The 14061-nt window shown below is 40.0% G+C and overlaps 1 protein-coding gene across 1 annotated transcript in view; it reads right to left on the minus strand.

The window, feature by feature from the left end:
* Positions 1-10468, minus strand: part of HGF (hepatocyte growth factor) — a 57408-nt gene extending 46940 nt beyond the window's left edge. Inside the window, exon 1 of the mRNA XM_077179148.1 lies at positions 10236-10468. Coding sequence (XP_077035263.1) covers positions 10236-10311 — 76 coding nt within the window. The 5' untranslated portion in view covers positions 10312-10468. The remainder of the gene's footprint in view (positions 1-10235) is intronic.
* Between the last annotated feature and the right edge of the window lie 3593 nt (positions 10469-14061).

The raw sequence follows: 14061 nt of genomic DNA on the forward strand, positions 1-14061 counted from the left end.
AGAAAAACAAAGAAGCAGAATATCTCTGCTACAACATCCCTATAAAATAACCTTCCCCCCATCCTCCTTTCTTTCCTTTTGAACTGATGAAAGTAAACTATGCTACTCCCCAGCATTTAACAACTCACAATTTTAATCCCAATCACAAAAAAATTTAAGAAAAGAATTGATTTATCTTTAAATATAACTATTATTATCATATGAAGATGCTTTTGATCAAAAAATCCAATGTTAATAATTTTGGTGTTGTGTTAGGGATCCCTATCAGCTCTCTTAAGCATTATCAGCCTTCTATATGTGTAGTGCACATGCACCCAAAATGAATCACTGCTTAGAGAAATGTTATGGTAATGTTCTTATCCTAAGAAACCTGAACCTGTTATTGGAAATGGTTGTGTCTACATTGAAGCTGGGTTTTTTTTTGTTGCTGTTGTTGTACCTGTGATAGAAACAAAGTGCTTCAAAAGGATTGCATTTACTCCTTAAGTCAACCACAGAAAAACAAATCTTCCATAAAACTTTTGTGGTGTATTTCTCAATCTATTATCTTCCAAGACATAGTTGTTAGTTTTATGTTGTCTCAGCCAAGACTTTTATGTCAAGTGGTGGTAAGAATCTGTAGAGAAATATCAAAGTGTTTTCTTTCAGTTCCTGATACTAACATTTCCCATCTAGTGATAAGTGTCATTATCTTAATTCCCAAGATAACAGCTTCTTAAACTCACCAGCCAGCCTGCAAGAATATGATTTAAACAATCAAGAAATTCTGTTCTGCCTGAAAAATATGGTACAGAGTTCTGCTTTTTCTTTTTGTCCTTCTTTTCCTAGCAGTTGTCCAAAGAGGATTATGGGTTTGATCTTGCATTTAGCAATTCATAACAGCCTGATTTAGTTTAGCTTTCAAACAACAACATTCTATGTCTTGCCTATAATCCAAGAGGCAAAGGGCCAAGTGCATCTGTGGTGTGACTGTTAGAAACATCAGAATAATGCAAAGCACTACTTTAACAATTCTCCCAACAAAGTATATGAAAACAATATTCTTTTTGCATCAAACTAGGTGCCTTTATTAATAAAAAGTTAACTCAAACAGTGTCTTAAGCATGCTCCACATTAAAGGTTAGTAGGTAGCATGCATACAATGTAACTAATTTGTGATTGTCATTCATTTCAATTTTTTAAACTTTGATTTATCAGGCTTTCTTCTCATTTTGTGGGGCATGTCCTCTGATGTTTTCTGTCGTTTCATATCACATTACCAGGGAAGTCTGACATTCCACTTAAATTTGAAACTATTAGCAGCTGATTCAAACACAAAGGAATCCAGTCAAATATGAACCAACATTTTTTTCTTCAACAGAAACAACTACTATCTAAAAATATTTCCCCAGTCAACTTAAAAAAAATCTTAAAAAGGTGAAGAGGGTGCCTTTTTCTGTTTCTTAACGTGAAGTTGAACAGAAAAGAGATAAGCTCAGTCAGAGCCCAAGTAAATTGGAAATGACACATCTGCTCTAGTAGGATGCAGCATTGGACAAGTGCTCCATAATCTCAAAAGGGATTTCCAGAGTCTCCCTGCTGGTGTTCCCATTTTCATAAAAGACTTTAAATATTTACATAAGAAAAGGGGTACCTCACAGGGAAAGACATTTACCTTGGAGCTACAAGAACTCACCTTTCAGTTCCCTTACTAAGATTTTCAAATGAGGTTTCTGAACAGTCTTCTCAGATAAGAATCATTGACTGAGACTGCTATGGGGCACCTGGAGGAAAAGATTTCCAACAATACCTTTTCTTGGAGCAGTTCCAGTCCATGTCAAATAATTTCAATAATCAGAGATAAAGAAAACTGACATTCTACAGCATTTTTTTAAGAAAACTCACTAGCAAGTTCCAGTGACTGTGTTCTAGAACCTGCTTCACTTTACTTTTAATAATCTTAATACAAAACAGAACCAGTAACACAGAGAACTGTGAGCAATGCAGTTCACAGTATGCTATAACATAGAGGGACAGTTTCTTGATTAACAAGAGAAACTGGTTTGAATCAGTAAAGGTGTTTGTATTTTGATCTCTCTTTCTCTCCAGGTATTCTGTAATCACTGGGCTGATAGAAAAATGTCAGCAGTATGGCTGCTTCTTCCCTTCTGGCCTTGTGTCCCACACCAAAAAAGGGCTCTGGGTTCCCAAACCACCACATCACTCAGTTCTGTAACTAGCTGATTATGTTCTGTATCTCAAATTACAACTTACACCTTGCAGAACAAAATTGGTCTGATACTGAGCTATATGAGAGTAAAGAAATTCAGTAGTTTCAGGTTTTTTAGAGTTCAAACAGCTAGGCAACTCACATTTTACACCCTCAGGTCTTAGTATGATCACAAAAAGTATTTGGTTTTGCATTATCTATTTAGTAGTAAAAAACCTACAACAGCAAATACAATACCATTTTTGTGGTAATCAAAATAGCATACAGGGTGTCATGGGGTCCAAAGATCACCTTTGTTCATTACAATGAGATCAAAAAATTACTTGTGTTATCTACAGCAAAATTTTACAAGATTACTTGAATTTATCTGCTTCATTGGTAATCCCTTTCTCCTTCCTCTACCACTCCAGCTTTTTCTAATAAAGATGTACATTTTAGGCTGCAAAGTTATGGTCTTACAGAGCACAACTGGAGCATACTGGCTGCTTCCCCTGGAAAAGTCTCTACTTCTATGGACTTGTTATAGGCTCTAGAATCTTTTATTAAATACCAGTTATGATGCACTCAGCATGTCAGCTTCCAGGGTTTCCAAATTTCCCTCTAGTCTATGCAAAAGTTGGTACTTTCTTAAAGAAACACATCTTGAAGTCTCCTGAATAGGTAAGAAAACTTATTCCTCTTGTTTCTTTTTAATTTTGCATCCCACTTTGTTGTACAGAACAAAACCATCCAAACTTAACAACAGGTTTTCCAAATGGGAAGATAAATACATTTAAATTAAATGTTTATGTTTTAATTGAGGTTCTTAATGAAAACTTCATTCTTTGTGATTGAGTTTTATTTCCCTTTTCTGTTTATTTAGACTTGCAGAACTTGAGCATTTTAATATTTATTTGCTTTGAAAGCTAAACTTTCAACTGTGTGGGCACCATTTATAACTTCCAGTTTTTAATGAATATAAACACTCATCTAAAAGCATGACTGTTCTTTGTTTGTCAGATGTCAGAAACAAACTAAATCTATGAGAAAATAAATGAAGATAATTAAGATACCTGAATTCCTTAGACTAGCAGATGCTGTCAGAGAACTGCAGGAATCAACTGCAGTCCTTCCAAATGGAGAATGAAAGACAAAACAACATGACATGAAGAGAAATACTTAAAGTAGGGAAATTGTCCACACGCTGTGCAGGAAGCACAGAGAAGCTGATGATTCAAAATATATTCCAGTGAAGAAAAATGGTCATATAAAGTGAGACAATTATTTCAGAAATATAAAACAGACATAGGCACTGTTTTTAGTTTCAACTGGCATATTAGATCTCTGTTTAATATTTTGCATCATGTTTGTAATGAAATTAAGCCACTTGACCTTGAGCAGTTAACAGATGGACTAATTAGAGATTGACTTATTTATGTTATAATTGATAACCAGGTCAGAATGCTAAAATGAGATTTGTTATTAACTTAATTTTGCAAATAATCATCACTGCAAGATAAAGAAAACTGGATTTTCCCAATGAGCTAGGACATAAAATTATGAGAGAGGAATATCATGTGATTTAAAACTTGGGCACAGGGTGGGGGGAAATCAGAAATCTACCATCATATGAAAGATCTTTAATTAAAAAAAAAAATCCTCAACTTTAAACACACCTGAAATAAATGTAGGAAAGCACAGTTCAATACAGTAAACATATCAAACATTTTATCAGGGGACAGCATAATTGACAAAAAATTCATGGTAACTTATATCCATAAGTTTCTTATACCATAAGTTTCTTGTCCCATCCATAAGAATGGGAAAAAAAAAGTGCAAAGCAAAAATCTGCAAAACAATTTATTATCACAGTGTCAGATAAATCAAAGCAGAATGCTTATCCCAGTGTAAATATTGACAATTTAATAAGAAAATTAAAAACAAAGTATGTTTATGTACACAAAACAGAATTTGGCAGAACTTGTGTAACAAGAAAAAATCAGTGAGTGGGGTTTGAAAAAAAGCAACAGTTCTCATCATATATGGGTTGAAACCAGTATGCAAATACAGTGAGGTGTTTAGCTTGTCTATAAAATACGATAGAAAGGATAGTTTTAATAAAGTTTTTCCAAGACAATGCTTCTTAAATGATATAAAACATCGGGGTAAACTGTATTCTGGTGTGTGCCTCAGTATGATAGCGTAAATATAGAAATATAGGCTTCATCAAGAAAAAAAGAAAAACAAACAAACAAACCCAATCTTCACCAGATGGTGCAAGTAGATGTTACTAAATGCTTTTGGATACAACGTGCTTAAGTTAACAGTGTGGTCACAGAAATAAAAGAAAGGATGCTAAAGATGAATGTGGATCCAAACATCATTAATAGGCTCATCACAGTATTGTAATCTGTGTCAACCATTCAAAAGTACTTTTTCAATAAATACATCCAGGGCAATTTTGTCTCAAATCAAGTCCTAACAGAATCACTCTGACAAAAAGAATTAGTGCTCAACACTTTTAACTTACTGTCATTTACTTTGACTTTTCCTTCTGCCTGTTTCAGTATCAGAAATATCCAGATTCCTGGCTAGAATGCAGAAAGTGAACACCTTTTCCAAATGACTTCTCATTTGGGGGAAAAGGAAAAAAAAGGCAGAAAGGCAGACCAACATAATGAGAAACTGGAGCAATCTGAGTTGTGCCCAAGAAAACAACTTTGTAGATTGGATAGGCTTAAAATGCCAGATTAAGTTTAATGCAGTTATTTATGTAAGACAATAATTTGGCGTAAAAGAAGTTTACCAACCATACCCAGAAAATCTGCAGTCAGCTGTATAGATGGAAAGTCACCAAAATAAAAGCAGCTGTCCAATGAGGCATCTCTAGCTTGTCAAAACTAAACAGTTTCTCAGAAGTACCTGGAGGATGATGTGAATATTTTAACTTCTGACATTTATCTTCTTGGCACAAAAGCCTTATGGGGAAAAGAACCACACAATTTTTAGAAAGTAGTTTGAAATATATGTAACTATCCATACAATATCTATATATAATAGATAATGATTTCCGTATTTCTACATTGGCTCTCAGTCTCGTTGTTGAGCAGATTCAGGAAATGCAAAAAGATATTTCTTTTTGGCTTTACATTACCACTCACACCACACACCCACACCCCCTTATTAGCAACTGCAAAGGCTGCCATGTAACTGGGAACCCAACTTCATCTTTATGCTAAGTCCTGCCTTTGGAATCCACTCCTATGGTCAGCATGAAAACTCAAGGAGCTAAGGATAACACTAACAACTGATATATATGTTCTAAAATTGGATGGTAGCTGCAAATGGACAGATCTTCTCCTTCCAAGAAAAGGTTATCTGCTCAGCAGGATGCTGGGACCCACTGGCAGAAGCAAATGTGCAGCAGTTTGCACTCTGATTTACTGTATCTAACCTCTGGCTAAATGACTGAGAGGATTTTCCCCTGTAAGATTTGCTCTCTTACACATTGTGCACATGTATCAAATCCCCACCATTTTCCATTGCATTCCACAGTCTTTACAAGCAATTGGTGTCTCCTTTGAGGTACCCAGCATGGTGCACCCTTCCTTTGTGATGGTGCCCCAGCCAACCGGAATTCCGGGCGTGCAGCAAGGGGTAAGGAGAAAAGCACAAGTAGGCAGGGCAGGGACTGGGCAAAACAAAGGATGACAGATGGCTGAGGGCAGCAAAACAGCCCCTGAGAGGAGTGATGAGAGCCTTGCTTCATGTTGTATACATGAAAATAGTGCTGCTGGCCAAGGCAGCGAGTCATAGGAAAAGCTGGAGCCGATGGGGGGACAGAGGGAGCAGCCAGTCCCCAGCTGGGCCAGCAGCACCGAGGACTGCCAGGCACGGCTGGGCTCATCAGACAGCACATGGGTGGAGGCCCACAAGCCACTGAAAACTACAGCTAGATTTTGCCAACACGTTTGACTAATCTGGAGCATGTTCCCAGCTCTGCTTCCCACAGCGCTGCTTTGCATGGAGGTACTAACCACATTCAGGAACAGCTCTAAACCCTCTGGGCACTGCCACAAAAACTGACAGGAGAAGATGGGGTAACAGTGAGGACGTTCTCACCCCTTCTTCCCAGGTTTTTAGCTGCCATACTTTCCCCACAGCAAGGTTCAAATTTTGCTTGCATTATGGCAGTTGTCCTACTATCCTTGCTTCCCAAGTAAGCATGGAGAACAATCCTTTCTCATCTCCATGATCAATCCATTCTCAACTCTGTGCTGTCTTCCAGTCCCTGCCATTCCACCTCATCTTAATGCTGATGGGGAGAAAGTGAAATTCCAACATTCATCCAGTACAAGTAATTGCAAAACATCCAGGGCAAGGCTTTGTTTTTTTCCACATCATGCTTTTACTCAAAAAGAGGCCCAGTTATCCTGGTTTTAAACCTCCTTGGAAAAGTTTGAAATGCTTAAGTGGCAAACTAATGTTCAACATAAAGATCCAAAAGGGAGATATTCTGCTCTTGAGGGAGACTGCACATTTCCCTTCCAACCCTGGCCTCAGCTGAAGTATTACAATAATGACAGATGAGCTCCTCCAATAAGAGGCTTTCCTTTCCTTGACTTCAGTGGTCAATTTTCCAGAGTTTTACGCAACATTTTAATCTCATGTCTTTCAACTCTATATTCTCCTGCTATGTTGCTTATGAAAATGGCATTAATAGAAACAGAAAATCTGTTAAGCAGGGTAAGTGCTGTATTACATGTGAGAGCAAAACAAGCAGCCCCTGGCACTGAGTACCAAAAGGATTCCATTAAACAGAAGGAATACACTCTTCCAACTGGCACAGTATCATTTCACTTTGTTGACAGTATATAGTATAATGATTATCTACAGCTGGGATGGGAAAATATAAATCACATTAATTTTTAAAAATATACTTAGCTATGCAGACCACAGGAATACACAACATTCAAAAATTGATTATGGCTATGGGATTTGATTTTTTTTTTCTTTAAGTGATAATATATATAGGAACTAAGAGCTACTCCCACATCTTCATTAGCAACTTCTTCAGATCGTCCAAACTACAGAATGTGCTTTAAATAAATTTGAATAAACACACTTGGCTGACAGTCTTCTCACAGAAAAATGTATCTTTAATTTAAATAAATCTTTAACATTCACTCTTTTGCAACATGCCAATCTACTTGTTGCTTTGATTAAAGAGTCATTTTTAGTTTCACTAAATGAACATTATTAAAGAGATTCTTCCCAAGAATACTGAATAATAAGAATATTTGATCAAGAAAGAAAACTCCTTGATGAAGTTATTAGCTACAGATTAATTTCTTTGTGCAAGTGACAGAGACTTACAGGATATTGATAATGACTAGGCAGGCAGTCTATAGGAACCATGCACATTTATCTTTCATCAATCATAGTCTTATCTTTTATATATTAAAAGGAACTCAGAAAGTGATAGCGTAGACAGCTTGCTGACATTTAAATTTCTTGTGTTTTCTTCACCCTCCTTTTTCTTTACCCCTTAATATAACCCAACTGTATTAGTCAGCAACTTCTGTTACACAGGACATTGTCTTTGCACAGAACTTAGGGCATGGGATTTCAAACCCAGAATATTCGTTCACAGAAGAAACTAAATTCACCATTATGTACATTTGAAATCAGATTTGACAGAACAGCACTAGAAGTATGGATGTGCATTAACAAAAGACTTCCTTCATATATAGGCAAATCCTAATCTTTCTTAAAAACATCCCAGTAAAAAGGATCCAACATCCCAAAGACAACATATATGTTTACAAAGCAATTATTTACAGAAATTGACCAGAATTTTGTATTTTCATAAAGAAGTAGCACAACTTTCCTTTGCCTACAATGTAAATATACAGACACTCTTTTTGAAGATCATGTATTTTCAAAAACAAGGCAAGCAAAATGGCAGTGTGTGCTAAGAGTCATCTTTCTTGCCAATAAGGCAAACAACAGGATTAATTAATATTAAGGAAGATGGGAGAGGAAAATTAAGAAAGGCAGGGTTGTCAAGAAACTGTCACCATGAGAGCAGGTCAGAAAACAAGTCCTACTCTAGAAAACTATGAAGTTTTGGATATCTAATTTTTCTCCTCATCCAGGTGAACCATTCTCCCCTAAACTGGAGAGCCCATTGGTTAAGGCACAACCCTATTCATCAGCCCAGTACTGAAAGTGTCTTTCAGTCTCCCTCTCAAAATATTAAGTAGATCCAACATTCATTGAAGTTGGTAAGCCACAGACCAGCACTAAGAGCCTACAGTCAGGGACAACAAGGACTTTCTCTCACTCAAGAAAAGCACCCTGACCTACCAGGAGAGCAAATCATGACCTAGTTTATTATGAGCTTGGCTGTGGACTAGTTGAGTACCTTTGGCCCACGGAATAAAGTGCATGTGTGTGAGTGTGTCTGCAGTGTTTATTTTGCTTTTTTTTTCCTTAACAAGCCCATCAGTTGAAGAGCTTTTGTCACAGGTGAGGGCTTCTCAACAGCAGGTTACCACAAGCTTATGGCAATATCTCCTGCTGCATATTTCTCTGTCATTTGATTTGAAGGAAACAAACCCAGGAAAGTTTCTCTTTAACAGGAATTATTTTTGTGAAAAGTTTTGATGTATCAGCATTTTCCAGTAAAAGAAAACCAAAACATTTTCTCAGAAAATTCCTAACCAGCTCTAGTCATCACTTTTCAGAGAAGCTGCATGTCCAAAAAATGGAAATTCCAATGTACATGGAAAAGGAGTTCAGAAAAGTATAGTATCATAGTGTCTGTATCTCTGTGTCACCTGCTAAAGAATGCCTGTGAAAACAATATCCTCAGTGAGCAGACTGAGCACAGAAGCTGTAATGAGATTGTTCAGCATCCTACAGAACCACACTCTTCCTTGCAGGGGGAAAACAACAGGTTTTACTGCACGTGATGCTGCCAGTCTGTTTTTGACTTGCCCACTCAGCTCACAAAATACTCCACTTTGAAATTTCATTTCAAAGTATTTATTTTTTAACTAGAAAGCAGTTAGGTCTTGGAAGCCATGAGCATGCCATACTGTGCCTGATGCCCTCAGATATTGCCCCAGAACCCGCTGCCACAGTTCCCTGCCCTTGCTTTGCCTGCTCCTGGCAGATTCTTTCCCTGAATTGTGCCTGTCCTTTGTTTCTGTCTGTGCAAAGGTCTGACCCTAACAATGTTGCCGGAAGGAAGGAAAGGTTTGTAGAAACCTTTACAAACTTTTTTCCTTAAACGTCTTCCCAGAGGGCCAATAGAAAGCACAGAGTTGGCTCTTCAGATAATCGGACCAGGGGGGACACTTCAGGAAAGAAATTCAGCTAAAGAGCATCCAGCACTTGATTACTTATTGTTCGTTCCTTTCCCCCCCCCCTCCATCTCCCGGATTTCAGCGGGAACATCTAATGAAATTACAAGTATTTCAGTCTGGAAATAGCACGCTCATGCTGTTGAACTTCAGCAAGGACATTCCCGTTCAGCAATGCACTATCCCGTGCTTTGGGTATTCCTTGTCAACTTCTGTTATTTAACATTTATTCTACCACTGGAATTAAGGATACGCGGTCTCGCCTGATAACGACCGGGAGCACCTCTGGGCAAGGATGCGATTTCCTTTCCCCAGCTCTGCCAGTCCTGAGCGAGCCCCGCGCCCACTCCCGCGCGGTGCAGGCGCTGGCAGCGGCGGCCCCTCCGCAGCCCCGGGCCGGGACCCGCCTCCCTCAGGGCTGCGCGCCTCGTCCCGGCCGGCTCCGCTCGGCTCCGCGGCGCTGCCAGCCCGCCCGGACACGCGGGGTGAGGCGCTGCCAGCCCCACCTGCGGGCTCAGACCTGCGGGCTGCGGGCTCAGACCTGCGGGCTGCGACCTGAGGGCAGCGCCCGGCGCGCCGCCCCAGCGCCCTCCCTGCCGCGGCGGAGCGGGGGAGAGGGGCCGTGCTGCGGCTGCGAGGGGGCCGGGGGTCGCTAGCGAAGTGATAGAAGAACTGACCTGCCGCGGGGATGGCGGTGGGCAGCAGCAGCAGCTGGTGGAGCAGCAAGGCTGGCAGGAGGTGGGTGGCCCGCATGGTGCTGGCGGCCCCCCCGGCGGCTGGCGGGGAGGAGAAGGGGAGATGGCTCCTCGGAGGGACCCTGTGCACCGCCGGTCACTCGAGGAGGCAGAGTGAGCCGAGCTTTTTATTGCGATGATCTAAGTTTGTTGTGTGATTAACTGGAAAGATCTGGGTCCCAACTCCCTCTTACGGTAAGAAACTGTTTAACAACATCCCCTCTCTGCCTCTTCTTCTCCTCCCCTCCTCAGGAGCTGCCTCCCTTCCCTCCCACCCCTCAACCAGCCCAGGGAGAGGGCTTCCCCCGCCTCATCTCTCCCTCCCTCCCTCCTTCCCCCCTCCTTCCCCCCGCCTCTCTCTCCATCCCTCCGGAGCTCGGGAGGAGCAGCCGGGCCGGGCCAGGTCCCTCAGCTCTTGCCCCGGGGCTGGTGGCTCCTGCGGCAGGGTTCCCTCACAGTCCCCATTGCCATCTCACCTGCAGCCAGAACAGACCTCTCCTTCCCTGCAGACGTGTCCCTTCACAGCGTCCCCCTTTCTGCACCTGCCCCTTGGCCTCATGGCCAGGCAGCACCTCCATCCATTGCCCTTTCACTGGGATTTTCCCACCACACGCACAATTTCACTGTAAGGAAACACCTTTCCTCTGACCTGCCCGTGGCTGCCCCCAGCCACCAGCCTGGCCTTTCCATCACCCTCTTTGGCCATCTGACAAATGCCACTTCCTCAAAATTGTGGCAGCTCTGGGGAATTTAAAGGTCAAGTATCATCTGCTGGCGTTGCTCCATGGAGACAATCTTCAGTCCAAAGCGATGCCTGACCTTCCTTCTGTTGCAGGCAAAGTCATTGTAATTTTTCTCTTGCACTTCATTTTAACCTCATGGAAGCAATGACATTGGGTTTTGTTTAAAGTCATGAGACCGGCCTTCGTGACATGCAAGTGTTCAAAAATAAACACTTGAGGAAAAGTTTTGCTGTAATTTAAACTGTTCCTTTCTCCCATGCATCCACCTACCATCTACGGCAGGAGTGTGTGACAACAGTGGAAACTGTTTCCCTCCATTTTCCATGAAAAACCAGAGACCCACATGTGGCCCCATTCCATGTGAGTCAGAAAAATGTGTCTCCTTCCCAGCCTGGACTCCTTTGCCCATATTGATGATTAGCACCTATGAGTGAAACAGGTATTCTTAAAAAAATAGATGGTTTCCCAATCCACAAATAACTTTTAATCAAGTATTTCCAACAGATGTGAGTAGGACTTTTTATCCAGTTACTTTTGCCCAGTGGCAAAAGTTAAAATTTCCATTTGGGAATTACTGCCTTACTAAATGAAAGCAAGGTGACAAAAGCAAAAAATTGAGAGATGGTCTGTTAAGAAAATATTTTGAACATTTGGTATTACAGGAAAAACACATTTGTGTGAAAAAAATACTTTCTGTTTCAGAATGAGCATTATTTCTAGAAGTTTTAGTTGATTTTTTTTTTTTTTTGCTGTCCTCATTTTTCTCCCAAAAGTAAAAGTTAATTTTCAGGAATTTCTTGGAGATGTACTACCTGAGAAACAGAGAACATATACCTGAGAAACAGAGAACACTGGCCAACAACCTTGTGTGGAATCCTTGTCTACTGCAACTGATAAAACATGGATTTCTCAGGTTTTGTTTTCTGTTTTTCTCCCTGCCAAAGATAGACATAAGTATAAACAAAAAGCAGCAAAAATAATCATATCACCATTCTGAGCCCAAAATAGCCACATTCTGCTAACCAGATGTATTTCACTTGTTGTCCATGCATGTGTTGAGTGACATTTTTTGCAGAGGACAGAATCATGCACCATTAAAATCAAGTAGAGTGTTTTACCACTGACTTCTCTGAGGGGAATATTTGGCCTGTATTCAGATTCCTCCTAAATTTTAGGAAGATTGCTGTTGTGTCTCTTAAGGTCTGGAGTGCTCCTTAATGGAGGAAATATTCTGCTACATGGAATCCTATTATTAATACATAATATTGTGGATTATTCACGATGTGTCTCAGTTCTGTAAGAGAGCTCAAGTCCCAGTCATGAGCTTCTTCAGCTGCAGATATTGTGCTGGGCAGGTGTAACTCCATAGTGCTGCTTCTCCATTTGTCCAGTTTTGAGGAGCTGCTTGAGGATGCCTCTGCCTTTTACACAGGCCATTATATATCTCCCCTCAGAGGAAGTCAGGACACACGGACTAGAGGGCCAGGGACAGCAGGTACATTAGAAAGGGAAAGATCCTACAGATTCTATATTCAGATGTTCTATTTGTAGGCAGTCAAGACTGAGATTTGCATCTGGATCTGTGAAAGGAAAATGCTTTTTGGTCCCACATCATATACTGCAAAATGTAGCATGAGCCTTTTTCTGTGTCTTCATGCCCCATCTGTTTTGCAGTGGAAGCATAATATTTTATCGATTCAATCAAATTTGATCTTGAAATGAATTTTCAATATGAAGGAAAGCTGCAAAAATTTCATTTTCATGAAATACATTTTCCAAAAGAATTCTGTGTTCTGTTTCAGCCTGCACATAGAGTAACTAAAACTTAAAATGCAACATTCAAAAGGTGTAGGTTTTATGCAAGAATATTGTTTTCTGACCCTTTGAGGGCATGTTTTTGACCTATAAATCCTTTCTCTATTTCTGTTTATGGGGCTTATCTGAGAGTGGGGATTTTTGTGTTGTTGGGTTTTTTGATTTTTTTTTTTCTAATTTTTTTTGGCAGCTCTGCAAACTTGCTCTGATAACCTGGCTTTCAAATCAGTGTAGCTCTGTATTAGGAAAGTAGCATAACATTTCTGTAGAAGTTATCTAAAAAGAAAAGAGTTACTTGCACACTTTACCAAAGATGTATTTGCTCTGGACTGCCTACATGAGTGAAAAATTTCAAAAAACTTTATTTTGGTTGGAAAAGTAAGCAGACATGACCAAACACATGGAAACTGCTATTTTTATGTTCTCTTTTCTGACCATAACCACAGCTGAATCTGTTTTTCAGATGTAACTTGCTGTTCAGAAATGCTAGATATTCACAGTTTGGGCAGGAATCCTTACATGTACACAAAATAATATTAAGTCACCATTAGCTTTGAAGAAAACTTTTCTAAATGAACCAGCATTTTCATATGAAGCAACACTTTTGCTCAAAATATTTGCTTTTTACTTCTTGATTTATCTGGTATAGGTATCACTGTGGTAAAGTCCTACTGGAGAATAAGCCAAATAAAATAAGTACGTGCTTGCACTAATTACTGTTAAACACAGAGTTAATCAATGAAAAAGTCTCAGGCTGCCTGAGTAGTTTAAACTGAAGAATTGTGCTTCACATTTCAAGAAGTACTAAGCTTTATTGTCTTTTTTTTTTTTTATAACCTGACCTTGAGATTAGGAGCAGAAAAGATTAGATTGTGGTATGGACCACAAGATTTGACACTGCCTGGAAAGGCAGAGTTTAAGCAGAGTTGCAGCACATGACAGGTGTCAGTACTTGCTGAGGCACTCAGCCAGAGCCCAAGCTCTGGTATTTTCCAAGATAATACCTCTGACTTCTTTGTGCAGAAAGAGAAAGGGAAATAAGGCATGAAAACTGGGAGGAGGAGCAGGAAGAAGTGGATAACAAGATCCACATATGGGAATTAATATCCAGTTGAAAGCAAAGGCTCAGAAACTTCACGGTCTACAATTCTAGATTCAGTCCACAGGACTTGGCATGTCATCATACCAAATGTTGCAGATCTGACCTGCTT

Source organism: Agelaius phoeniceus, chromosome 5, assembly GCF_051311805.1.
Source record: "Agelaius phoeniceus isolate bAgePho1 chromosome 5, bAgePho1.hap1, whole genome shotgun sequence".
Classification (NCBI taxonomy): domain Eukaryota; kingdom Metazoa; phylum Chordata; class Aves; order Passeriformes; family Icteridae; genus Agelaius; species Agelaius phoeniceus.